This window comes from Epinephelus lanceolatus, chromosome 19 (genome assembly GCF_041903045.1).
Source record: "Epinephelus lanceolatus isolate andai-2023 chromosome 19, ASM4190304v1, whole genome shotgun sequence".
Lineage (NCBI taxonomy): Eukaryota > Metazoa > Chordata > Actinopteri > Perciformes > Serranidae > Epinephelus > Epinephelus lanceolatus.
Window position 1 is genome coordinate 10,051,893 of NC_135752.1, and position 27,266 is coordinate 10,079,158.

At 40.7% G+C, this 27,266-nt stretch overlaps 2 protein-coding genes across 8 annotated transcripts in view; both read right to left on the reverse strand.

Moving 5' to 3' along the window:
* Positions 1-11,223, reverse strand: part of LOC117269742 (uncharacterized) — a 17,668-nt gene extending 6,445 nt beyond the window's left edge. For 3 of the 4 annotated variants that reach the window (XM_078161861.1, XM_033647004.2, XM_033647003.2), the window contains exons 1-19: positions 11,128-11,223; positions 9,074-9,276; positions 8,347-8,995; positions 8,119-8,222; positions 7,900-7,965; positions 7,329-7,496; positions 6,928-7,061; positions 6,720-6,814; positions 6,543-6,597; positions 6,290-6,424; positions 5,886-6,131; positions 5,508-5,571; positions 5,219-5,420; positions 5,035-5,132; positions 4,525-4,906; positions 4,192-4,326; positions 3,648-3,684; positions 3,440-3,553; positions 22-3,349 (exon numbers count right to left, since the gene is read on the reverse strand). In XM_078161861.1, coding sequence (XP_078017987.1) covers positions 22-3,349; positions 3,440-3,553; positions 3,648-3,684; positions 4,192-4,326; positions 4,525-4,906; positions 5,035-5,132; positions 5,219-5,420; positions 5,508-5,571; positions 5,886-6,131; positions 6,290-6,424; positions 6,543-6,597; positions 6,720-6,814; positions 6,928-7,061; positions 7,329-7,496; positions 7,900-7,965; positions 8,119-8,222; positions 8,347-8,995; positions 9,074-9,270 — 6,209 coding nt within the window. In that variant the 5' untranslated portion in view covers positions 9,271-9,276; positions 11,128-11,223. The remainder of the gene's footprint in view (positions 1-21; positions 3,350-3,439; positions 3,554-3,647; positions 3,685-4,191; positions 4,327-4,524; positions 4,907-5,034; positions 5,133-5,218; positions 5,421-5,507; positions 5,572-5,885; positions 6,132-6,289; positions 6,425-6,542; positions 6,598-6,719; positions 6,815-6,927; positions 7,062-7,328; positions 7,497-7,899; positions 7,966-8,118; positions 8,223-8,346; positions 8,996-9,073; positions 9,277-11,127) is intronic. The other variant, XM_033647006.2, reaches the window with a different exon arrangement.
* A 2,010-nt stretch (positions 11,224-13,233) lies between these two features.
* Positions 13,234-25,107, reverse strand: LOC117269791 (disabled homolog 2). 4 transcript variants are annotated; one of them, XM_033647101.2, is made up of 15 exons: positions 24,897-25,106; positions 21,032-21,304; positions 20,781-20,920; positions 20,473-20,571; positions 20,248-20,379; positions 19,078-19,161; positions 18,757-18,783; positions 18,638-18,679; positions 18,467-18,529; positions 16,144-16,767; positions 14,803-14,932; positions 14,091-14,693; positions 13,839-13,984; positions 13,656-13,748; positions 13,234-13,564 (listed from the first exon to the last, which is right to left on the reverse strand). In XM_033647101.2, the coding sequence occupies exons 2-14, from the start codon at positions 21,171-21,173 to the stop codon at positions 13,674-13,676; spliced, it is 2,307 nt and encodes a 768-aa protein (XP_033502992.1). In that variant the 5' UTR covers positions 21,174-21,304; positions 24,897-25,106; the 3' UTR covers positions 13,234-13,564; positions 13,656-13,673. The 4 variants fall into 4 exon arrangements, with proteins under 4 accessions (XP_033502992.1, XP_033502995.1, XP_033502994.1 ...); XM_033647104.2 differs by lacking the exon at positions 16,144-16,767 and having other exon boundaries at positions 24,897-25,107; XM_033647103.2 differs by lacking the exon at positions 18,757-18,783.
* Positions 25,108-27,266: the final 2,159 nt, after the last annotated feature.

The following is a 27,266-nucleotide window of genomic DNA, read 5'->3' on the forward strand; positions in this document are numbered from 1 at the left end:
TCAGGAATATTCATATCTTACCTTTGTGCTGCTGTTTGATTAGTTTCAGAACATTGTTGGACTGAATCTTGACTTTGTGCCTCTGAATCATTCTCTGACTGTGGTAGCTGAGCGCCTTCTTTTGGATCCGTTGTGTACTGTGTATTAGTAGGGAGTGCAAATTCAATTTTTGACTCTGCTGAACCACCTTCTGAACACTGGATGTCTGAAACTGCAGTTGGATTATCTGTTGGTTGGGTATTTGTCTCTGTAGCTCTAATAGACGTGTCCTGTTGGCAGTCCCATTGTGAAGCAGGTCCGGCCTCCACCTTGTCATAATTTGACATTTTGTCCATTGTGGATTCCTCTTCAACTGTGGGTTTTTCGGTGCTCTCATTTTCAAGAACTGAGTCTGTCAGCACAGACTGATTTTCAGCAACCCAAGATGCTGTTATGATGACACCGTCAGAGGATGTATCTTTATCATTTATGCTGTCAAGCGACTTCCCTGACTCTGTAGATGCTAACATTGTTGAGCTCAGTTCTGAATGTAATGAGCAATGTGTGCTTGTTAGGTGCTTGCTGTCTGTTGTCAGTTCCACTTCTGTTTGTGCATTGTTATTTTCCAGAGGCTGTTGTTCTGAGGTTAAAGAGGTACCTGTATGGCACTGTTCTGAGGGTTTAATGATATCATTTGACTGCAGTTTTGTGTGTGTAGTTCGCAGGGATGATCCTAAATTGGGTTTGGGTTTGACCTTGGGAAAGCGTTGCCTTCTTTGAGAAACATTTTGTTCTGAGCTCTCTGGCTCTAGTCTACACACAACATCTGTCTTTTGCTCCTCGGTTGAAAATAATTCATCTGTGGTTTTATGAGTTGAGCATACTTCCAATGATGGCAGTGACACTGAAGCAGTGTCAGTATTTTTAATTCGGCTTGGTGCTTCAGGAAGGATGGTGCTGCAAGTTGGCTTTGCTTCTACCTGTGCTGTTGTGTTGGCTGTGGACTCAGGCCTTGAAGTTGGACTGCAGGGTTTCTCTGCAAACTGCATAGGTGAAGCAGGATCTTTTGTGGTTTGAGGTTTAGAGCGCACAGTTCTTTGTGGTAAGTTGGGTTTGGGTTTGACTTTTTGTAATCTACCTCTCCTACTCTGGCAAGTAGATTCGACTTCACTCTCTTCTTTCTGACTGACAGGTAACGCTTGTGCAGGTGTTGCACATAGAGCAGGATGGCCACTGCTCCCTTGAATAGGGGCTGTGTCTGATGCTTGGCCAACTTGTGATTCTGAGAGTGCTGAGTCGGGCGCCAGTGGATCATTACAAATACTCTCAGTTATCCCAACATGAGACATCTGTTTTTCATGTGTGGACTCAGATGTTGTCCTTGTCTCTGTGGTGGCCTGTTTACTACTGGATTCTAATTGGGCTTCAGAGGAGAAACAGTTTTCTGAGGTACTCTGAGCTGATGTTGCACCATCTGATTCTACCTGACTAACGACTCCAACATTTGTCTTTTTGTCCTCAATTGAAGACATCTCCTCTGTGGGTGGAAGAGTACACCCTAAATCCAATGATGGTGTCAAATCTGAAGCAGGATCATGACTTTGACTTGGGTTTTCAGGAGAAGTGGTGCAAGTTGGTTCTGCTTCAACCTCTACAATTGTTTTTTCATGGACTTTGGGTTTTGGAGTTTGGTTGGAGTCTTTCTCCAAAGTAACTTTTGTGGTTTCAGGTTTGGAAAGTACAGTCCTTGATGTCTGTGCTAGGTTGGGTTTGACTTTCTGGAATCGACTCCTCCTGGTTTGGCAAGCAGATGCAACTTTACTCTCTTCTTTCTGACCAACAGGTAATTCTTCTACTGATGTAACACATGGAGCAGGATGGCTACTGCTCTCCTGGTTAGGGGCAGAGTCTCTCTTTGACCCTTGGCCAACTTGTGATTCCATGACTGCTGACTCAGATGTCAGTGGATCAATAAAACTATTCTCATTTGTCCCAAAATGAGACATCAGTTTTTCATCTGTGGACTCAGATGTTGGCCTTGTGTCTGTGGTGGCCTGTCCTCTACTGGGTTCAAACTGGGCTTCAATTAAGTTCTGGTTTTCTGAGAAGCTTTGATCTGATGTTGCTGTAACTGGTTCTACCTGACCAGCGACTCCAGCATTTGTCTTTTTGTCCTCAATTGAAGACATCTCCTCTGTGGGTGGAAGAGTACACCCTAAATCCAATGATGGTGTCAAATCTGAAGCAGGATCATGACTTTGACTTGGTTTTTCAGGAGAAGTGGTACAAGTTGGTTCTGCTTCAACCTCTACTATTGTTTTTTCATCAAATTTGGGGTTTGGAGTTTGGTTGGAGTCCTTTTCTAAGGTATCTTTTGTGGTTTGAGGTTTGGAATGCACAGTCCTTGATGTCTGTGTTAAGTTCGGTTTGACTTTCTGGAATCGATTCCTCCTGGTCTGGCGAGTAGATGCAACTTCACTCTCTTCTTTCTGAGTTACTGGTAATTCTTCTACAGGTGTAACACATGGTGCAGAATGGTCGCTGCTCTCTTGTGCAGGGACTGAATCTCTGTTTAAACCTTGACCAACCTGTGATTCTGTGGCTGCTGAGTCAGATGTCAATGTATTTTTCCAACTATTCTCAGTTGTCCTAAAATGAGACATCAGTTTTTCATCTGTGGATGTTGGCCTTGTGTCTGTGGTGGCCAGTTCCCTGCTGGGTTCAAACTGGGCTTCAGAGAAGATCTGGTTTTCTGAGGCACTCTGATAAGATGTTGCTGCACCTGATTTTACTTGATCACCAGACCTCTGCTGAATGCCAAATGGCCCTCCTGTAAGTTTAGCTTCAATACAAGAAGTATCTTTTAACAATTCTTGACTACACTCTGCTATCTTAGGGGCTTCCTCTGTAGCTGATAGTGTCTCAAAGGCTTGAGAATGATCAGGAGCAACTGTGCAGCTCTCTTCAGCTGTCTGTACTGTTGATGTCTCTGGAATGGATTTTGACTGACCAGTCCTTGAAACTTGGCCTAGGTTGGGTTTTGGTTTCACCTTAGGTAAGCGTCCTTTCCTTGTCTGTGGAGATTTGTTTTTTGGGCCCTCTGGACTTGAGTGCAATTGACGTGTAGGGTCCATATCAGAACCAGCACTCTGATCATTGAATTTAACATTGGGAACATCATCGTTGTCTGTTGTGCTGTTTTGTAGCTCCACAGTGGTAACATTTTCTGATGTTTCAGTGACTCCACGACCAAACGTTTCTGACATAACAGGTGTGGCGCTTTTTTCCTCTTGTGCAGCAGGCACTGATCCAATCTCTTCTTCTCGGTGTTGGCTGGTTTTATTCACACTTACTGATGTTGTCCCTGCAACTGAACAAAATAGCACATTTTAAATTTACTGTAATTTAATCAAAAAGGAATGCAAGCCAATTTCAATGTAAGGAATGTTTTCTCTCTAACCAGTTATGTGATCTTGTATGGCGATTTGATTCACAGCTGACTGAGACAGGTGTGTCAGATTCCCGATGGTCAACAGGGTTTGAGCGGCCTCGTTGTAGCTAGCGTCCTCGGATACTAAAACAAAAAGACCACCAAAAAATTTGAAACCATCTAAATATATACACCATATAGATACATGTTTTCCACTGGGAGTACTTCTTCAACAGACCTTCTGTGTGTTCTGAAGAAAGAAAGTCTATTACATCCTGCAAGGGAAACAAATACATAGTAAGTCACAACAAAAGTTTCCAATATAAGCCAGACTACTTTTGAAAGGATGTGATGGATATGGACATGTATTATGGTAGTCCCAGTTACACTTCTTTGACATTTTCTTTTTTCGTCTTTAAGGTGATTGCATCTGGACACAAAAAAGTTGCTTTAAGTTCATCCAGCTAAAGCATAAAGACTGCATGCAACATTGTTTAAACTCACTTATCTTGCTTTTTCCTAATTTAAAGTGTGCAAAAACTAAACTTGGCTGGAAATTTGTGATCAAACTGCAAACCAAATACATGCACTACAACTGGAAAGAGGGAGGAAGAAAATAAAGCTGTATCTTATCAATGCTGGCCAATTTTTAGATAACATTCTGCAGGTGGTTACATCAGATCTTTAAAATTCAATCATAGAAATTATATTAAAATGAAAAGTGTAACTGGGGATAAATATTTAAAATTACTGGCAATATATTTTAGGCATGGGACACTTACAACAAGCAGGTCCAGCTGATGTTCACATGGTTCAACTGTGCCTGTCTCATTTTGTGCCTGCTCGCAAGAGGCATCAGGGCACAGTGCATCTTGGGAGATGCCCAACACATCAGGCATATTGGCCAAGATATCAAGCTACATGTTTGATGGGGGAGTCAGAGTGGAGGGTTTGAATTATGAAATGGAAAACCATGCACAAAGAATAACTAATGCAAAAAAAAAAAAAAAACACACACAAAAATGCTTGTTATAAGAATTATGTAAAAAATAACCAAATAAAAAATGGATGGTGTTGCATCTGTGCAAGGCATAACAGAAAACAGTTTCTCTTACCTCCTCCATTGTCTCTTCCACTTCTGAAATCACAGGATGTGGGGAGCGCAGGCTGGCTGGCACAAACACAGGGGCAGTGCTGTCCTTACTGTAGCTGCATGCAGGCTGCTCCTCTTCCTCCACCTCTTCTTCTCGCTGCATTTCATCCTCGTCATCACTGTATTCTGACTGAGAAGCCCTGAGGGTGACCAGTTTGGGCCTTTTGGACTCTTGGGCTGATTGTGGCTTTGATGATCTTCCCCTCTTGGCTGTGCCTTTGGGTTTAGGCCTGGCAGCAGAGGCAGTGGACCCTGCTGGTGAGGCGGGAGTGGTTTCAGAGGAGTGTGCAGCTTCTTTGTCTGGGTAATTCAAGGGCTTGGTTGGTTTGGGCACTCTCCCATACCTATTAAACACAATCACACACTGATGATCTGCTCCTATCCTATTATATCCTAAGTATTTTATTTGGGAATAGGAATGTGTCTGGATACAATGTTAATATGGGAGTCATGAAAACATGAAGTAATGTACCTGGTGGGTCTTGGAGGTTGAACGGTTGCATCCTCTTCTTCAGAGGAAATGTCATCATTGGCGGACTTCCTCTTATTGGGTGATGCATCTTTATTTACCTAAAAGTTAGCATATCTTTAAGTAAGTCATAGTAACAGTGCGTTAAAATATCTGATGACTCAAAACTGAAACTAAAAATAATAACCTGCTCCTCAGAGGCTCCATCAATCACACTCTCATCCCCTTTATCTGATGTACTATCATTGGCCTTTGTGGAGGGTGGTGGAGGCTTTTTACTCCACTTCCGGCCAAGGGGCAGTAATGGTTTTGGTGCTCGGCCTCGTGAGAGTTTAGCTGGCTTGATTGTGGTGTTCTTGGCTGCATTCACATTCTCAGTCTTTTCAGTCCTGAATATTGGGACAAAACAGAGAATTGTAATACCAACTGATGATGGTTAATCTCTATTTAAAAACATACTTTTAAAGTTTCATTACATGTCTGAATTTGGACGGTCCTCAGGAAGTGCTGCCTCAGCGTCTTCGGGTATGTAGGCCTCATCTGAGCATGCAAAAGCAAAACAACATTTAAGTGCAGGCAATCAACAAGGACCAAGCACTCGTGGAGAAGCTCAGATAACTTTAAGGAAAAAAAGAGGAAGTCATCTTGACCAAATGTAGAATTTTAAATATTTCATTCATATTCTAGAAATCATGTTACACCAGTTAGGCAAAACAAAATTGTAACTCCCATGGATCCACATTCTACATTGCAATGTTTATGCATGTATGGCTATATTTTTTTTTTTGTTTTACATCTACCAATTTTTATAACAACCAAGACCATTTTCATGAAACAACAGAATGCTCCTTTACCTTGTTCATTGCTCTTTTCACCCGTTTTGTTTTTCTTGTCATTTGGTTCCTCTGTCATGTCATCCTGCTTGCTCTTCCTCTTGCGTTTCTTCTTAGGCTTAGCAACAGTGGTTCCTCCCTCATTACAGAGGTCCTCATTCTCTTTCTCTCCCTCCTCCTCCTCCTCCTCCTCCAAGTCAGAAATTTCATTCTGCTCTTCCTCATCTTCCTCCTCCACAACACTCAGCTTCCTTGCAGCTTTTTTGTCTTGAGAGGGAATTAGAACACACAAGGATTGCTGAATTGAGACAAGCTCAGGGAGAACAGTTGTTCAATGTGTACCCCAGATTAATAAAGTTATGTAGCAATAATGCACAACTCCCTGTGTATTACACATGATAAAAAGCATGAAGGGATAAAATTACCCTTTGCCTTTCTCTTGGGCTTCTTGGGGGATTTCTTCCCAGCAAGAGACTTGAGTTTCTTCCTGTTTTTCTGAACTTCCAGAATCTTTTCCAGCAGCTTAGAAAAATACTCTATGTCCAGTTTGCGCCTCTCTCCTACAAAATAATAAGCAATAAATGTCGCATTAGATTATATGCAGAAATTGCACAAGGAACATTAATCTTTTAATACTGTATTCATCCAGCTGAATATATTGTCCTACTGAATACTCACTGAAAGCTTTGTCAATTCTCCAGGTGTTCTCTCGCTCTTCTTTTTTGAATTTGTTCTGAAAGTTTTAAAAAATGTAATCAACACAAACATTTTATTGTTTATTTAATGAAGCAATGTGTTGCTCCTTCATTTCACGCACTACAAATATATGTTCGCATATCTGTATTTATTACTAACCTTTATTTCTGATCGTGCTCTGTGAGGAAACAGCTGGCAAATCATGGAAAAGTCTGTTCCCACCATGCTAATTGCCAGGAAGAACATGTCTGTCTCTGATGACAAAACAGCAAAACAATCATGACATTAAAAACAAATATGAACAAAGCATCAGAGCAAACGTGTGCAAAAAAAGATGTTACAATTCAGGTATCTATATTAGTTCAACCTTCACTGGACCAGGGCTTCGAATAGGTCCCTTTTCTGAAGCTTGAGTAGGTCGTAGTGGAGCCCCGCTCAAAGATGGGGTCACGATCCTGTGCTGGATTTGGCCCTTTGGCTCGCTGGACCTCCACTGTCAAACTGAGACATAAGTTGAGAGAATATAATTAGCACTACATTTGGTTCCAGCATCTTCAATATCACAATTTTTATATTAACAGGAAAAAAAACACGTCTCTGGAGGGTGTTGTAGATACATTTGCAGACGTTGTTATACAGTTTATATCAAGTAAATAATGATAGTAATAAATAATTCAAGGGGTACAACATTGTATCTACAATAACAAAGGGAAGGGAAGTAGATAAACATGAAAGAATACATTTCACAGCCTCTAGAAGTCCACTGACCTCTCTTCATCAATGATCAATGAGCCATCCTCTGCTACTTTGACCTGAGGAACCATGATGCCATCATCCTCCTCTTCCTCTGCCTCTGCCTCTGCCTCCGCCTCTTCCTCCTCCCTTGGGCTCGCTATTTTAGGGGGGACCTCAGGTTGCTGCGCTCTCTCTGGTGACCTGCATCGCAAACATCGCAACATCGCAAACATCAGGCAGAGGGAAGAGGGTTGGTATCCAAGCAACCTGTATGTCTCATGATACAAATTACAGCCTTACAATGTCCACATATTAACCTGGCTGATGATAGAGATGTTGCAGAAACATTTAATTTATGATTTAAGATTTTTTTTAATGGTACTTTAATTTCAACTTATATTTTAGTTCCAATTACTTTTACTCAATTTTTCTTTTTATCAAAATCATGTTGTATTTAATTGGTCTCTGCGAGATAAATTCCCATCAAATAATAAGGAAACTTAACATAAAGAAATCAAATCCCTTTTAATACTCAAGTATAGATACAGATAAGGAAATCAGAATGAAAACATAAGATTTTCAAGAGATGATAGTCTGAACTTACTCTTCTCTTGCAGGAGAAGGTGGGACCACAGTCTCATTCTCTTGAGCTGACTCTTCTAAATTAGATCTGTAAAAAAAATGCAGATTATTGCTACATAAAACAAGGAACCACAAAAAAAACCTTCAAGTCAAATAAGATCCAGAATAATCAATAGAAAACCTTATCTATGGAGGTTCAGCTGTTACACAAGCTTGACCAAGTTGCAGATGAGACACTTACGTCATGGGGTTAGACAGCGGCAGATAGCGGATAAGGTCCCTCATGGTCATTTTGGCGGGATCTATGGTATATTCCTTTGTACGTGCCTTAGCTTTCTTCATTTTCTGCAACATCAATTGACACACTCTTTTCATGTAATATCTAACAGTATATATCTTATTAATGAAACTAAACGTAAAAAATGAAGAGAATGAGGAGAAGTATGCCTGCTGGATAATCCCAGCTTACCTTTTCTTTGTTCATCTCCTGTTTGAGCAACTCTCGGAGCTTTTGGGCCTTTGCAAGCCTCTGTAAGTCTGACGGGTCATTCAGGAGTCTACTCAAGGAGAACGCTGGTGCTGACACTGAAAGCCCACACTTAGATGACACCAACGTCTTGGCTTTTTCTGATATCTCAATAGCTTCTTTGTCTGGTAGAGAGGGGGGCACTTTATCTGGTATTTTGGAAGGAACTTCTTTAACTTGACTGCCTGGTGTGCTTTCTAATTCTTTGCCACTGTCTGTCGGCAAATGGGGTTGTTCTGGAGAGTCCTCAGCTGTAGGAGGAGCTGAGGGTTCTGAACTGTCAGAAGGGATGAGGGTAGGTTTAGGTTGTATTTTGGGCTGTTTGCTCTCTTCTGAAGGCCTCCGTCGCCTTGGGGACTGGAGTCTTTGAGGGGCAGCTGTAGGCCCAGTTTGGCTGGAGGTAGTTGACTTGTCGAGGTCTGAGACAGGGACTTCAGTAGAAGTTTCAGACACTGCCTTGACAGGGGATTTTTGTGTCCGAGCAAGGGTGGAGGGGCGACCGGGGGCCACTTTAGGCTTGATGGAAAACCGCTTCCTTCTCTGGAGTGCTGCTGAAGAGCTGGTACCTTCTCCATTCTGGTCATTACCATCCCTAAACAGTAGTAAGAATTAGTATTTTTGTCATACATAACAAAAGTAGTAAATACGCCATTTAATGCTTGTCACTCACCCTGAGGCTGTAGGTTTTTCTGACAGGGTCACAACAGACTTGTCATCAGTCACAGCAGTAGCAGTGCTGCTCTCACTGACATCTTTGGGGTTCTCACTGGCCTCCTGATTTGCTGAAGGGGCTTCCTGAGGTGTTGCTGCTGTTCTCCCCGCCGTACCGACATTGGGCCGAATACTAAATCTTGACCGACGAAACATTTTGACCTGAAAAACACAGGGGGTCAAAGCTGCATCAGTATTCGAACAGCAAAACCAGCTGAAAGTGAAATATAACTTAAAGGTATATTATGCAGGAATTGTCAGTTGTTACTGTTGTTACTATCTGTAAGTAGTATCACCAGCATAAGTGAAAGTGTAGGCAACCTCAAATTCACTCTCTTTTGCTATATTGGTGTTTTTTTCGACGCTGTGTCAGCGATTTTCGTAAATTCCTCTTGGATGCGAGCTTCTTACAGTCTGGCACCCAGTTGCTACTTTTACATAAAGTCCCAATCTCACCTGCGCGCCGTATCTGGGAATGTCCTGACCACATCAAAATAAGAAGAAAATAAAGGCAGAGGGCAGCGTCTCTGCAGATAAACACAATGTCACACACTCCTACTGGATAATTAAAAGGGATTACTTTTGAATGACTCTCTGCAATGTTTTTTAGAAAGATCCTGCATAGTATATCTTTGAGAAAATTACTCCAAGAACCAGAGCTACTGTGGAAAAGCAGAGGTATGGCCTATGTGCTTTGTGTAAAACAACTGATACATGGACAGATTTAAGTGCATCAATTAATGAGTCACTTTTCCTCAGGTCAGATACTTGCAGAAACTCATGTACTGGATAGGATGCAGAACAAAAAACACACAAATCCTCTCCCGGAATTTAGTTTGACAGCAATTAGGACTGCACTTCCATCTCAGTATTTTTCTTGAATGCAAAGTGCCGAACTAACTCAGTAAATTCTTCCCTTCAAATCTAAAATGATGCATTTGACAGACAAAGTGCAGAAACTCAATCATATGCTCAGTTTTCAGACTACAGACACCTCATGTCAGCACAAGTATCACTGCTCTTTACTCAGCTTTCAGGTTACTGAATCAATGCAACATTGCTTACCAACCACACATTTCAAATGTATGGCAGTAGTGGGAGAAAAGACAAACAGGCAATGCAGTTACTTTCCTTGTATTGCTGTGATGATGAAATGTTGCAATGTATTGAGTGTCTGCTACAATAGTTAAAATAACGGTTTAATGTTGTGCTTTCAGGCATCACAGTGGAGCCAGGTGCAACCTTTCTGACAGATGACTATAGCTGTAGTTTACTGTATTTTAGATTATTTACTTTGAGGGGATTACTGTGAAATATATATGGTTCGGTGAAAAGCACACTTTATAGTGAAAACACAATACAAAACGTAAACCGATGTCCATAAGTACGGTTACAATCATTATTTTGCTTTGTATGAATGTATGATTTATTGGTTATATCACCTAGATTTACATTTATCATATGAAGTATTGCCTTCTGCATGAATGTGCACATTTTTGGGCTGCCATTTGTGTGATCTCCAGGAACTGACAGCCGCAGACTCTGTTTCAGTAAGAGTACTGTTGATACTGTTACTCTATCGTTAGCAACATAGTACTTCACCTTAGCAGTGCAGTGAAACATTACTTATTGCTGTAGCACTAGTAAATCTTGCTTTTTTTAATGCAGTTTGCTGTTTTGCAAAGCTCAGCTAAATAGGTTCAGCTGACAGAACTGGTAATGTTGACAGGGGAGAAGCCGTTAAGTCTGACCGTTAAGAAATACCGCCAGAGGTTTAATAAGCTAACACACATTAACACACCTAAATAATGAATTCTAGATGTAAACAAACGTGTCAATGATGGACAAAACAGTTCGAAAAGTGAATAAAGCTGGGTTAAAATTAGTATGAAAACACTTTTAGTATGTGTCTCTTCCTGACATGTACCGTCCTGTTGCTAATTTTAAGAAGCTGACACAGTCACATTTTTTTAAATTACGTCCACAGATGTTATTTATCTTGTAACAACGTACCTGTTCAAGAATATGTCGTTTTCTGGGAGAAATAAGCGTTCATTTATCGACGACGGGTGGCAAATAGCAAAACCCATGCACACACTAATCCGCCATGTTTTACATGACGCGATATTTCGTAAGTGAAAGGGGTTGTGGGAAATGTAGTCACGTCGCTGCAAAGAGGCGGATGAGGCAAGATCAGGCAGTCTATAGGCAAGCACCTTCCTCAAGGAACGTGAGCTTTCGATGATTATTCTTGTGAAATGAACCATACACCAAACTAAAAACACGCAATCAAAAGTAAATGCGTATCTATAAGGAAACGCATTAAAACAATAAAATGCTGAACTAGTAATAAATCTACTTATAACCAGGATTTTGATGTTGTAGTTGGTCAAGGCGGAGCTAATTGTGATTATTTGATATAGGCTTTGTTACTGTTAGAATGTTCTTTTTCAAAGAACATACACTAAAGTCAGATATCACTGTAGTGGAGTAAGAGTTTAAAGGGGATTAAAAAAATGGAAGTACCCAAGTATTAAAATACCTACACAATCCTCAATATTGTAGGCTATGTCAGTACAATACTTGAGTAAACAGGTTTACTTACTTTGCACAACTGTTGACACATCTAATAATTATTATTTTGTTTATTAAAGCTAGTAAGGCCTGATTTTTTCCATGTATGCATCAATGCAAGGACTTTAATTTCTGTTTTTAAACATCCTCTCCTGTGTATTTTGTGTGGGATTGTATAAAATGACCAGTGGTGCAATGTAAGTGAGTGCAAATTACTCAAGTAGGCTACTATTAAATACCTGGAATTTTGATTTAATGTAAATATTGTTCTATTTACTCTATAAATTCCATTTGACAGATAGTTGCTTTGTGGATTAAAATTGTTCATTCAAAATAGATGATGAGTTTAAAGGTCTACTATGCAGGATTTAGTGGCATCAATCGCCAAGGTTGCAGAGCTGATAGCATCCTGCGTGCCAAGCATGCTGGAGGACTACAGTGGCAGACACAAAACAGGCCAAAAAGTGAACAAAGCTGAGCTACTGTAAAAACAACATGGCAGAGTCCATGGGAGAGGAACTGCTCCATATGTAGATATTTTAAGGTAACGAAAACACAACAGTGCTCTTTTTTCAGGTGATTATTAGTCTGAGTGGGTGGAAGTTTGCTGCAGAGATCAGCCTCTCATTGGGCGGAACGAGCCACCCGCTGAAGTCCCGCCCTACCACCTCCGGCTGTGTAGCAGTTTTCAACCGTTTTCAACACATCCTTTACTAACTTTTGTGGTGTTTGATCTTGCGGGGATGTAGCCATTTTTCTGCCATGGTTCGTGTCCTGTAGGTGATATTTTTGTGGGCGTGTTACACCAAAACCTGTTTCCCCCCGGCAATATTTTTGCAAGCGCACCATTGCTGTGGCACCGCCCAGAACGACTGTGATTGGTTGAAAGAAGTACAAGCAGCTGCGGCGTTTTTTCCTCCAATCTCACAGTGAGAGTCGGCCCAGCCAGACCTTTCTTTTCTTGAGAAAGGTCTGGTGAGCGAGACTAGGTGATTATAAACAAATGAAAACAAAGTCATCAATATTTTCTACCATTTCTGCCAATAGATATCCCTACATCTACACACTGGACCTTTAAGTTCTTAAAATCAGATCCACCTCAACAGATTACAAAAGTGATTCGAGCTTGCACGTCAGTTTACTTGTATTAATTAATGCAGTAATATATACTGCAAGGAGCCATTCTTTAATGAGTGCTTTTACTTTGAAACTATAGTTTATTTTGCTGATAAAATTTTAATACTTATACTTAAGTACAATTTAGACTGCATGACTTGTAGCCTATATGAGAGCATGTTTCCCCAGCCTAAAGTTCTGAATTTGTTCTTGTTCTTTGAATTTGTTTTTTTATTTATACACTCCATTCTGTGACAATTAAGAATCTTTTTTTCATGTACTGTTTGATGATATGGAAGGAACTTAAGTCATCACATATATTACATTTAGCAGAAACATCTATTATCTGTTCAACTGTCAAACCTCCAGTGGATTTCAAACATTTAATTAATTTAGTGTGAAGAATGAATGAATGGACTTGACAACATCTTGCATCATTATGATTGTATTATTTTATTTCTTTAATACAGACAGCATCAGCAGATAACCTCTTTGAGCGTGCCTTCTCTCACACACACCACATTTCTTCCTTCAGCAGATCAGGACATAACATTTACTTCTTAGATCAGTGGTCTTTAGAAATAAGGGGAACTACTGATTGGATAGAAAAAACAACAACATCAGAGGTGGAGGTGTAAAAGATAGGTGGGTCAGGGACAAGAGTTGGAAAAGTTCATCATCTGGATTGTCTTGCGCACATTGTAGCAGTTTGTCCCAAAGATGTTTTTTCATGTCAAGATCTCCATTTTCTCCATTTCAACTGTGAGGGCAGAAAGAAGAGAGAAAAAATAGTGTTTATCCTGTGTGGATGAAGTCAGTTAAGGAATAAACAGACATAAACACATACTTACTTATGGACAAAGTCATGGTCAAGCGAAGGGATTCCCAAAAGGACCTCCAAAAGCAGCTGTTGAAGCTGAAGTCTGACCGACAGCAGCAGTCTGCTGTAAGATTTACGAAAAAAATGCCAAGATTACAAATTAATACTGTGATGCTAGATATGGTATAAATATAGTCTGTGTGAATCTCTGTACCATGGCTACAGGGGCCCCAAATGCTTGATCAAACATGTCCTGATTGGGTCCCTGGGCTGAATTGTTTGCAACAGGTGCAGAAGAGAAAGCGGCATCAAGGAGGCCAGGGTTAAAGCTCGGGGCTGGGGCTGCAGCTGGAGCAGGAGCTGGTTTGGGAAAATCCAAACAGGCAACAGAGGACACAATTAGTGACAAATCTCACAGTCACATACACTTCAACTTGCACAATTTTGATTGGCTTAGTATTAACACCTGCTGTAATTTGGTTGATATCAAAGTCATCGTGATCTGCCATATCCTGAGGCAGGCCCACTTTACTGTTAAAGTACTGATCGAATTTTCCAACTTCGTTGCTGCTGGGAGCTGGAGCAGAGTTGGACACTAGCTCCCCTTTCCTCGCTGGGATGGCTGGCGGTTTGGCAATCTGGAAGTCCTTGAACATGTCCTTTCCAATCTTCTTCTCTTTATCTCCAAGGGGGTCCAAAGCTGTGAAGGCACTGTTCTCTACCTTTGGGGCCTCCTTAGCAGGTGGCCTAGGAGGGGGGCGCGACGGGCCAGACTGGAAAGGATTGGTCATGTTGGGCTGACCCCAACCTGGAGAAGCTTGTGGAGGCTGGGCCCAGTTGAGATGTGGTGGGGATAAGGGCGCAGGACTGAAATGAGGTGGCATCTGCTGGCCCCAGGCTGTGGGTGGTATGGGTAGGCCACCAAAGGCAGATGGCTGTGGGTAGGTTATCATAGGGCCTGGAGCGGTCCCACCTGGGATGGCGAACATGGAGGGTGCGGTGACTGAGGCTCCCCACATGCCTGCAGCAGGGATGCCTGTGGTAGCTGGGGGACCTAACTGAAGATTCCCTGAATATAAAGAAAAAAGAATATGAAGATTTTAAAGGGAATGAAATGTAAATCCAAAACAGTATTGTTACATGTGGATAAAACACAAAGTTCCCGTTGTGTGTATTACCCAGAGCAGCTATGGAGGAGTGAGTGGAGGTGGCAGGTGTACTGTTGAAAAGGTCTGCTGATGCAGATGAGCCTTCAGATTGACTGGGAGCAGCAAAGAGGTCTGCTCCAAACAGGTCACTTGCTGTGGACTATTCAGAGGATAAAACAAAAATATTATATATATGAAAAATGTAGAAGTGCTGTTGCACCTTACTGACATAATTTTATATATAACTCATTATGGCAAGCCCTTTTAACATTCCATCAGTAGCAGTAATAGCAATAGTAAATATTAACAATTTCTGTAAGAACTGACTGGTGAGAATTCCAAGGCAACATACCTATAATGTAACTTAAAAATATCTGCAATTAATTTATTAGTAAAAATGTTAATTCTTGATATCAGCAATTAGTTTCTTACTAATGGAAATGCTCACTGTAGATATGTATAAGTTATTTACAACGAGTCAACCGTTGACTTTTGACTGACTTTTTTTTTTACAGCTCTAACTATTGGAATATATATCTAGTAACAACTATATTTGGGATGTTGGCAATTCATTTTAAAACTAGTCAGAATAGAATTTTTGATATCAAAAATCTATTTCCACTAGTCAAAACTGTAGCTATATTAAAGATGTACATGCATATATCTACAATAATTATGCTAATTTGGGCTACATATCTGAAATCAATAAACTAATTTAAAAGTAAATCAATGGCTTTGTGGGACTTCAATAACATGATGCCCACATATTCAAAATGGTTTATGTTGTACAAATGGGAAATTCAATTGTTGATATCTGAAAGAGTTATTACTTTTCCACTAGTGAGAACAAAATTGCTGCTAGTCAGCCCTACTAACTGAATGTTAAAAACACTTGCCATAAACTATGCAGCAGTTAAAAAATAATATTAAACCAACCTTTAATAAATTATTTACAATAATTATGTAGTCAGAAATAAATACTACAGTATTACCTGAACATTCAACATATGCATGCTATGCCACTTACCAGTGCTTTTATCACTGAAGCATGAATGTTAGAAAACAGATTTAGAGCAGAGATGACAAAAGGTACAGTCGATTGTGAAGGCACACAGTCAAAGTGTCACTTTCTTCAAGCCAGTTAGAGAAGCAGGTGACTACCAGTGCATGCACAAAGACAAAGCAGATTCCAACAACAAGCTCTTAACTGAAGTAAATTACAGGCCATATATCTTATCTTAACTAAATGCAGCCTCCAGCAGATCCTGTCAGACAAGCAAACTAATTATACTCTGGGAAATGTGCATAACACCCATTTTTAGGCACCACACATGCAACTCTGCGATGATTCATCTAGCTATGGATTTTCACCTTTGCGCTCCTTCGACCTCGTCCAGCCTTAGAGCTCTGCGGAGGCGGGCTTATGACAACTGAATCCTTGCTATGAGACACTGAGGATTGTGGGTGATCAGTTACACCATTAGGGACGGGGGCAGTTTTCAAAGAAGAGTCAAAAAATGGGTTTTTGGTTGAGAGAACTGTTCCAGATTCATTTCCGTCCATCATGGTAATTGTGTTGCCCTGAGTTATTTTGCCCCCTAGTGGCCACTGTCCATTACTGAGAGCGAGGATCATGTTCTTACTGGACAACCCATTTATCTGCTGACTGAGGTGTTCAGAGTCTCCATTCAAACCACCGTTAATAATTGTCGTACAAGTGTTGCCAGTGGCGTTGTTTAGGCACTTAGTGGCTGTGAGGGAGATCTGTGAATAATCAGGTTCCGACCAAGTGGGTGATTTAGAAAGGGGGTCATCTCTGAAAGGGTCACTGTCTGGGGTTGGAAAGTAGCCAAATGTTGAGGAAAAGGGATTCTCTGTCTGGGGACATGCCCTACGGTCAGGGGCACAGGAAGTTACAAAGGAGTTTCCTTTTATGCAATTCTGATTGCTGTCGACTTCAGCAGAAAAGTCCAGCAAGAGAATATCATTAGAGGCCTGGTTAACATGAGAGGGACAGTGGGAGAGAGAGAAAAAAAGATTTATGAATCAGTTCTGCAGAAAGAGAAAAACACATGTGTTAACAAAATGACAAATGAATCATATGGTGAGAAGAGACAACTTAAAGCTGCTACCTGTAGAATATTTACCTCAAAATATCAGTCAAAACAAATTTCACGGTAAGGCAAAGTCTAGAGCAGGGGTGCCAAACAAAGGCCAGAACTGGCTCACCATGTAATGACAGTGAGTAGCACACTGACTTAATGTGGAAAAATTGAGGCATGATGTTGAAATGAAAAAGGATGTTTTTTCCTTTAAAAATTCCAGGCTTTTCATCTGTTTGTAGATGGATGAACACTTGTGCTTCTTTTGACTAAAAGACAGTGAAAATGTATTTGGAGGTGTTGTTTTTTTATAAGTCATAATGCAAATGTTTTAATGGCCCGGCCCACCTAAGATCAACTTGAGCTGTATGTGCCCCATGATCTAAAATGAGTTTGACACCTCTGGTCTAGAGTCCATCTTCCAACTTGAAAATTGTAGTCGTTACTAAATTCTTCCTTGTCTTGGACAACAGTGAGGTACAGAAATGTGCTGAAGTCAGCACTAGCTCACTGGCCTGAAACCAAGCTAGTGAACTGGCCTGGGATCAGTGATGTAAAACACTGCCAGTGTCTGACTCCAGGTGTCGTCAAAGCAAACAAAAAACAAAACATCTCTTTACACTCTACTTGCAGCAGCTTTAAAGGTTTGATGAACAACAATGAGATTGGTATACAAGAAGCATAAACTCAATTCTCAAAAGGTCCTTTTGAAATCTAAAATCTACAATTTATTTAAAAAAGAAAAAAAAAAGAAAAATGTGATTCACTCCACCATTAAGTAAACATAAAAATGATGGCCTTTTCAGAATTGAGTTCAAATGCATGGAATGATCTGGGAGGTGCTGACTTTACTCAGTGGAGCCATTTGTTTCTAAATCAGATCCATGTTTCACAAAAGGCAGCATGTAGCAAGCTATATTGCAATGAATGCATCCATATTAAAGGCTCTCTAAGTCTTCCTAAGCTTGAAAAGTTTTTGTCACATACAGCAAACATCTCCTCACGATCCGCTACCTACATGTCCTCTGAATATGCTGTGAAAACAGTCCGGTCTCTGTAGGTAGCCCAGGCTCCGCAAACGGCAAAAAAAAAACAGTTCACTTCTGTTTACGTTCAACAATGTTATCAAACACAACAGAGCTAGCTCGCCTTTTAGCTTCATTGTAGCCTGTAGCTCTAACTGCCTCTCTGAGCACCGCGTTCACATGAGTGCGCTTGTGCGAGACCGTGAGACATGGGCACCGCGTTCATGTGTGTGTGCTTGCTTTCGCTGGTCTTGCGCTGGCTGGTTGGTGCAGCCTGGACCACAGTGTTTTTGTTGCCATTTGCGGAGCCTGGGCTGACCACAGAGACCAGACTTTTCCACAACATATTCAGAGGCCATGTAGCTAGCTTTGGTGTTTTTTTTTTTGCTTTTCAAAAAAAAAAATCTTACAATGGAGAAAAATATTGGATAAGTTTTCTACTGCCAACTATAATGTATTTTAAAAGTATATGTATAATACTGCAAATAGCCAACTAGACCTCACTGATTGACTGTAATACCACTATGTTGCCCAGACAAAGGGAATACTTTATGGCACCACGCTTACATTTGGAGCCTGGATGTCTGGAGGGGTCGTTATGTCTCCAAAAAGGTCATGCTGCTCCACTGGCTGGAATTCAAAAAAGAAACAGAAACATACTGTTTTTATCCAGCTACTATAAATCAATGGTATGATATCAATGTTAAGCTGTAACCACAAAAGAGAAGAAATATTTACTTGAGCAGTTTTTGCTTCACCTTGCAAGGCATCACTTCCATTCTGAAAAGAAAAAGTAGAAGGTTAAAGGAGGAGTCGGAGAATCTATTTGAAGAAAACAAGCAGTCTGTAGTGCTTACCTCAACTACAGTGCTGCCATTTTCACCCTGTAAACAGGAGGTAGGCTGTTAATGACTATACTTATTTTCTTAATTCACTGAGGCACATGTCATTTCACATCATTTTAATGGAATGTCTCAGGATGTGATTCACTGAAAGAACACAGAGAGGCAGTGTTGACATTCAGGAGGTACGTACACTGTGTACCTTGTCAGCCCTCCCACATGACCGCACCAAATGCTTTTCTTTCAGAAAGAAAATGTTCTCACTGTCCCAGCTTTTGAAAAAAAAAAAAAAAAATCTTTTTCCAGTTTTAAGTCAGATGCCTCTGAACCTGTTACCTTTTGTGAGCTCTCTGCCTCTTTCTTCCTCATGTTAAAGATGACTTGGAAGAGATCTTTCAGATCAATGACCAGGGGCTCTGCCTGTATGGTGAAAGAAAGACATTGTCATTGTTGCCCATTTGTCTCTGTTGTTGATGCAGTTTTTGTTGTTTACGTAGTGTACACCTGTAGTGTGTGTCTGTTTCTATGTGTGTATTAAAGGCTCATTTTTGCCAGACTTTAGTTACAGACACAGACTGAGCCTTCCGTCCCTACTCTGTGTTCACGTCGTCCATATTTGTGCACGTTTTCTAAATGCTTACACATATGGATGAAATGGAGCAGTATCACCGAAAATCATGGGGGCAGCCAACCATAGTTCAAGTGAGATATGACAGAAATTGCATAACAGAACGAACTGATAAAATACCAGGAAGAAATCCATCCACATTATGATGTATTTATAGACCTAAGACGACCACTGTCTACAAAGCTGCCCCCAGTAAAAGGTGCATTATTACGACCTCCTCCACTGTCACCTTATTTGTTATTGTCAGAAACTGTTGACTCTGCCCTCTAGTGTAATCTAGTGGATGTATCCGAGTCAACATGAGTAGAATATCAGGGCAGTGATGGTTACAACCAAGCAGCAACATCCAGGTATGAAAAATGAAGCCAACGCAGACCAAAAACTGCAGTTCCTCAAATGGACACTTAAGGTGGCTCCAAAAGTGACCTCAATGTTAAAACGCCTAATTTTACAGTATACATGTTTTTAGTTTGTTTTAAATTACCATGTTTTTAGTTAGTGCTTTTAGTTAAAGAAAGTTAATGTTAATGTTTTTGTCCCCTAAAAAAGTCTTGTTCAGCTTTTGATTGTACTAAAAAACCCTCTCGGGAAACAAATGTTGTTGTACAAATGTTTGCTAGTGAAAATTAGCATTAGAATTGGCATTATCACAGTTAACTATAGCTCTAAATGCACCATGCTAACTAATCTAGCTGCTAGTGTTGGGATTGTCGTCCAAATATGGCTACTTCTGGCTCCAAAAAACCCAAATGGTGATGCTTAAAGGGCCAAACTCAGGGCTTCAAAAGAGGGGTCCACAAAGCAGTGGTTGATATACAGTCTATGGTTACAACATTTGAAATGAACTAACCTTTTTTCTTATACAAATGAGCCCTTACCTGTTGTGCGGTCTTTATGGCGAAAAACTGATGCTGCCCTTCTGCTCCGCACACATATCCAAATGCCCTGTTGTCTGTTACATCTCTGGCGATGAAGGAGATCTTATTCACCACATGTTCGTGCTCAATCACCTGAGTTATAAGGACGAAGGTTTTATTAGCAAAAAAATCTATTGAACTTTGCAGCATTATATGAGTGTAATGGAAAGAAATGTCAGAACTCACTCCCGATTTCTCATCAATGATCTTGATGCCTGACATGGAAATGTTGACCCAGATCCTCTGTTTGTGTTTGCCTTGGGACCGAGCAGCTACTGCCATACCCTGGTGTCAAATACATGGTACATTCTGTTAACATGACTTGTTATTTAAAGCTAATACATTTTGTGTACACTGTCGCCCTCTGCAGTGTTGCAGATGACCTGTAACAGCAACAAATGTGTGTCAGATACCAGCTTTAATATGCCATCCACTTAATAATTTTAATGTATTATAAAAGATAGCAGGGCACAGTCCAAGGTCCCATGCTGCACCTTAAGTTTCATCATGGAGTCCTGGCACATCTTGTCCCCTCTGGCCTCTGAGACATCATCGATGCCAATCAGCTTGGCCTTGTACCTCACACCATCCCCTTGAAATCTGCCCAGCAAGTACTCATCTGTCTTCTCTGGGACTGTAAAAAAGAACACAAGAAAATAATGATCTCTACCAGCTCAGACTAGTCAGTCTGATGTCTTAATCACTGCTTGATCATAAATATGTCATTGCGTCTTCCATTTCTCACCTTTCTTCTTCTCTTTTTTAAATGGGACCTTGGATGTGGCCGTTGTGGGTGAGGCGGAGGGGTCATTAGTTGAGGTTGTCGATGGGGATGCAATGCTGGGATCAGCAGGGACAGGCGCACTGTTCTCCACTTCTGCAGACATGGTGTGGAGTGAGCCTCAATGGACAAGTGGACAGTCGGTGGTAAAGCAGGCAGCAGCTCCGTGTTCAGGGGCAGCGAGGTCAACTGAACAGATGACTCCTAACACCCACGCATGCTTTTCTTGTTATTTGCCTGCAGCAGAAAAAAGTGAAGTGCGTGTGGCGAGAGACAAAAAAGGAGAAGGCGATTTGAGGTTAATGCACATTCTTTCTTAGTGAAACTGCAAACAAAATATTACACTGTAAATGGATACAATTAAAATACTTTGCTGCTGCTAAAAAGGTTTTGTATGTAGCTGCTGAAAAGACTTTTTGCACGTCATAAACAATTAAATATGTTAACAATCCACAGTAAACATTTACAACCACAGAAACACCCTCAAGACAGACAGAGAGGCATAGCAAGACATATGACCCATAAAACATCATGGTCTCGTAAGGACAAGAACACAGAAAAAAACACACACTTTAACCCTGCTTTACACATGCTGTGTCAGTTGATCAGCCCTGTAAAGGAGAAAATTATCGTAAAGATAAAGAGGGTCCTACACACACTCACCTCTTTACAAATACATTGTTCTCTAGCAATCAAACTTATTAAGAAGCAACTGAGGTATTTTTCAACCTGGACCCTATTTTTCCATATTTTCATGTCTGAGTCACGAAGGGAAACAATTTTTTTTTAAATGTATCCAGTACTGAGCAAGAGCAGTGCAGCTGACAGCTGACAAAAAAGGCTGCAGTGTAAGTTACTTGGCAATTGTGCACCATCAATTTACAGCCACTAAAAGTGCTTGTTTTGCCACTAACAGGCTCAGATTGTTATCATAAGTGTCTGACAACATGGAGAGGATCTCTAAAAAGAATGACCTTATAGTTAAAGAGTAAGAACCTTTTTGATTTACCCGAAACAGCACCGAAATCACTGTCGTCAAACCCACCAAACTCCTTTTAAATAAGCAGTAATTTTATCATCATAAAACACGCTTCATCTAAAGTTGACAGAAACAAAATACAAATACAAAAAACATCTTGGATTGTCTTTCCACTGTTCCAACAATCACCAGCTCTGGTTTGGTCGAAATAAACAATTAATTCACCTGGTTAAATGTGAAAATATGCTGGCTGTGTACACGCTAAAATTACTGTTTATGTAAATGGAATCTGGTGGGTTTTCTAGTAGTTATTTCTGGAATGTTTCTGGTTAAACAAAAAAGGATCTTACTTTTAGCAAAAGCTTTTTCTCTGCAGGAATCCTTTCCATAATGTTGTTGACACTTAAAGAAATAATCTGAGCCTGTCAGTGGCAAAAACAAGCACTTTTGGTGGAACTGACAATGCATAAATGCTCCAAGATTACAACCTGTTTGCTGCTGCTGGCTCTATCACTCTCACTTAGTACTGGACCAATTTCAAAAATTGTTGTTCCCCTCACTTTGATACAAAAGCATGGAAAATGGAGTCCAGGTTAAAAAATATATAGTCACCCTTTAAAAACTATTAACTAGGTACCACTATAACTGCACAGATAGACAAAACACGTTGTAATCATCCTGCAACATCATGTGATTTGTCAGCCCATAAAAATCCTGTTAAAATCAGTGAGCTGTGCTAACTGTGTCTCACAAGCAACATGCGGGTCAAATGTATCTGCACATTGACATTAACATCATCATCAATGTGTCTGCCAAAGCACTCCTCAAGAGGTCTGCACTGAGTGTGCAGGAAACCCAAGGCACATGAGTCAAAAACATCACCGTGAATTGTAGCAGGCACCACAGCAGCTGAGATTCACCAACATCTCCTCAACTATGTCAGATGCAAGAAAACTTTTTTTAAAATCATCATTTAATAAATCAAACAATCACAACACTCATTCAGCCAGGCAAAATAAGCCATGAACAACTCTCTTTGCAAACCATGGAATACAACCAACTCAAACATGGCTCTGTGTGGGACATACATACCTTTAGGACCAGCTCCAGAGGCTACACTGACACTACACCAGTGCAGAGAGGCTGTGAGTGCTGTAGGACGGACCAAAGGTTGGAAGTGGGCAAAGGTTGAGCAATTACCTGAGGTTAATCTTGCGCTAGCAAAGCAAAAGATCTCGTGATGCCCAGCTAAGCAACTACAAACGGAAATTGAAGCATTTTGGAATGATCATTTACCCAGCAAGGTCTATAAAAGCTACACTTAATATACTGATGATGTGGATTCAGGCTTAAAATGATCTCTCAAAAGGAGTACACACCAATGCACCTGTGTGTGATCATGCAAATTCAGAGTGTTTTCGCCTAAATACAGTTAAAATATAGAAATCCACAGTCCAGTCCAGAGGTGCTGTTTATGATGAAGTTAATCAGGCAAGTAATTTGTTTGATCCATGAAGGAAATGAGAGCCATACAGGATGAGATAACAGATGGGAACTATCAGGTCATTGAGTGTGCTCCAGGTTTGTGCCAACTCTCCACAAATCACATCTGAATGTGCTTGGGACTGACAGATAATCTGTGAAGGAACAACTATTCAAAAATCAAAGCTGGATCTGCAACTGAGTGTGTTTTCTTTTTCAAGAAATTATATGTATTGCTTTTTAAACCAGAGTTGCATCACAGGAGCTACTGTGCAGTTGTAAAACAATAAAAACTTCATTCTATACACCAGTATCAGTTTCGAAGTACAAGCAGGGTAAGTAAGTTAGCTCCTGTATGTTTGGTTCCCCATGGTGACATTTAAATTCCTGCAACTGCACAGAGACTGTTTTCTTGCTGTGCAAGGAAAAACAAGACATACATCTAAACACTTGTTGATGCTCCATTTACACAAGTGTGACACATGATTGCACTTGTCCAGTAACTCCAGTGGTGTCAGAGTCCCACTAGCTGGAGGACAGGTTAATAAAAAGGGTGAAATGTCAGCAATTCATTGCAGATTTGAGTTAAAGGATTACATTTTAACAGCTAACTCAGAGAGTATTATCCCTCCTGCCAGATGATGAAAATAACGTGTAGCTTTACATCTGCCAGTGTCACGACACAAACAAGACTTTGAGCCACAGAAGTTTAAATTCATATTTGTCAGCAGAATAACTGCAGCAAAAGGGCAGAAATGTCACAATCCTGGGCCGTCAGGAAACGTAAACTACTGCACATCTGGAGGAAATCAGGGAATGAGTCAGTCTGCAAGTGAATGAGATGGTGAAATACCACAGGCCCACTGTGAACACAAAGGCCATGCAAACACTTTCATAGCCACTAAATGAGAATAGTTTCACAGTAAAACTAGGAAAAGGGTAAGTAGGTATGTGGATGGGAGATGCAACTTAAAAACAAAGTGAACAGCATATTGTCTGAAGATGAAAATGATGTTTGTTGACAGGGTTGCAGACAGAAGAGAATGTTCTGGGGAAAGGGCTTATTAGAGGGAGAAAAGTTTTTTATCCCAACAGCTGAGTCAGAAAAGGAAATGAGTAGGAATAAAAACATGGAATGAAGTTTTACCTCCCACAGGGATGTGAGGGAAAATCACAGTTAAGGGAAAAGCAATTGATTTTAGGTTTGTTTTAACTCCCACAAACCTACGACTACTTCTTAGTGCTGCTTTTACAGGCGAATTCATATACTAACATTTTTGTAGCTACTTTAAAACGTCTACCTGTGACGCTTTGCTGGATCCCTAATGAATGCACGGATGGAAAATGTTGACAACACAGGGGACCTACCTGTTTGAAAGCGCGTAGTGAGATGTTGAAACCCCGCTGTCGAAACGGTGACTTTTGCTCCCGTGATGCCTCCGCGGCTCCGGCGCAAAAAAATGAGTAGAACCCAAAACACAGCTCTCGGAAAACGAGCAGGAGTCAGATGTTTTCCGCTAAATGTCGTGGACAGAAAGGAGAGACTGCTGCAAACTCCCAGTTTAACCCTTCGCCGACTGACAGACAGACCTAACTCACTGCAGACTTAAAGTGAAAGAGGGGCGGTCTTTTTTACGTGGAAGATTGGTCATATAGCCTTCACAGTAAGTGGGTCATGAAAAGTGGTGTGTCATGAGAAAATAGATCTGATTTCATTAGATTTTTTTTTAATACAACACACTATTAAACAATGCAGGCCTGTTTTCATCCACACTTCAGATTGTTTCACGTTTTTAAACATTAAGTTTCATCAAGACAAAATGGTCTAATGACAAAAAATGATATGAAATGACCAATTTAAAGAGGCAACAAGAAATATGGTGTTTTATAATGAGAGATTAAATGACTGTGTAGTGTGAAAGGGGCTGCTGCTCCAAATTTCCTCCCAGCCAGTTTTATGACATCTTTATTTTAGTCATTATTGACTGTTCCCTTTCTTCAGGTATATTCCCTTCCTGTTTTAAACATGCCACTGTTTACCCCCTTTTAAAGAAGCCCTCTCTTGATCCCACTGTTTTAAGCAATTTTAGACCCATCTCCAAGCTACCATTTTTATCAAAGATTTTAGAGAATATTGTCTCCACACAATTGATTTCCTTTATGAACAATAATCAAATCTTTGAGAAATTTCAGTCTGGCTGCCAAGGCTGCCTTGGTCAAGGTCTCCAATGACTTTCTGCTTGCAGCTGACTCAGGCCAGTACTCCATTTTAATTCTCCTTGACCTCAGCTCAGCCTTTGACACAGTGGATCATGGTGTCTTGATCAGCCGTCTGAAAAATTATGTTGGTATCAGTGATGTGGCCCTGGATTGGTTCATTTCTTAACTGTCTGATAGGTCATTCTCTGTGGTGCTTGGAGATGCTTCTTCCTCCTGTGCTCCACTTCTCTGTGGGGTCCCCCAGGGGTCTATTTTGGGACCCCTTCTATTCACCATATACATGCTACCTCTCGGACAAATCATGCGTACATCATACACAACATTGATTTTCACTGTTACGCGGATGACACTCAATTATATGTCCCGTTAAAGCCTGGTTCCTCTGATGCTGTCTGTATTATGTCCTGTCTGGCTGAAATTAAATCCTGGATGTCCAAAAATGTTCTGCAGCTGAATGACTCTAAATCAGAAGTAATCATCATCACCCCCTCTGGCCCCAGCACTACCAGCAGTCTGGGTACACTGTCTATCAATGTCCGTACAGAGGCCCGCAACCTGGGTGTCATTTTTGACTGTGAGCTGTCTTTTGATGTCCAGGTGACCAAAGTACTACAGTCCTGCTTTGCCCAACTGAGACAGCTAACCAAAATCAGGTCATTCCTCTCTCCTGCAGATTTAGAAAAGGTCATCCATGCTTTTATCACTTCCAGACTCGACTACTGTAATGCACTTTATTCTGGTATCAGCAAACGAAACATTAAAAGAGCGCAGTTGGCACAAAGCGCTGCTGCCAGGCTTTTAACAGGTACTAAGAGATGTGACCACATTACACCAATCCTTGCTGCCCTTCACTGGTTACCCGTGAGTTTTAGAATTGATTTTAAGATTTTACTGCTTGTTTTTAAAGCCCTGACTGGTCAGGCTCCTGCCTTTATCTGTGATCTGCTAACTCCTTATGAGCCTGATCGCTGCCTGAGATCCTCCAGCACAGCAGAGCCCTTCTGTTAGTTCCAAATTCTCGTCGTGTCACTAAAGGTGCGGGCCTTTGCTGTTCGGGCCCCTCAGCTCTGGAACTCCCTGCCTGGAGATCTCAGGCAGGCTAACTCAGTGTCTTCTTTTAAATCTCTTCTTAAGACTCACTTTTATTGTATGGCCTTTTCTAAACTGATGGTAATTTTGTAACTGTTTTTAAATTATTTGATGTTTTATTGTTTTATGTATTAATTGTCTTTATTATGTATTAATTGTTTTTATTGTTAAGCACTTTGTAACTCAGTTTTGGAAGGTGGTATACAAATAAAGTTATTATTATTATTATTATTATTATTATTATTATTATTATTTTAGCTCATTGTTATGGTTTTAGGGCCTCCAACTTTAATGCTGCTGTTTTGGTTCACTCTCACCACTCTCATAGGCTATTCACTGCAAGCGTCAGGCTGTTTGCATTGCAAGCAAACGTGAACCAAATCTGATTTTTTTCCCCCCTCATGACACACGATTTTTTCAGAGTAGTGT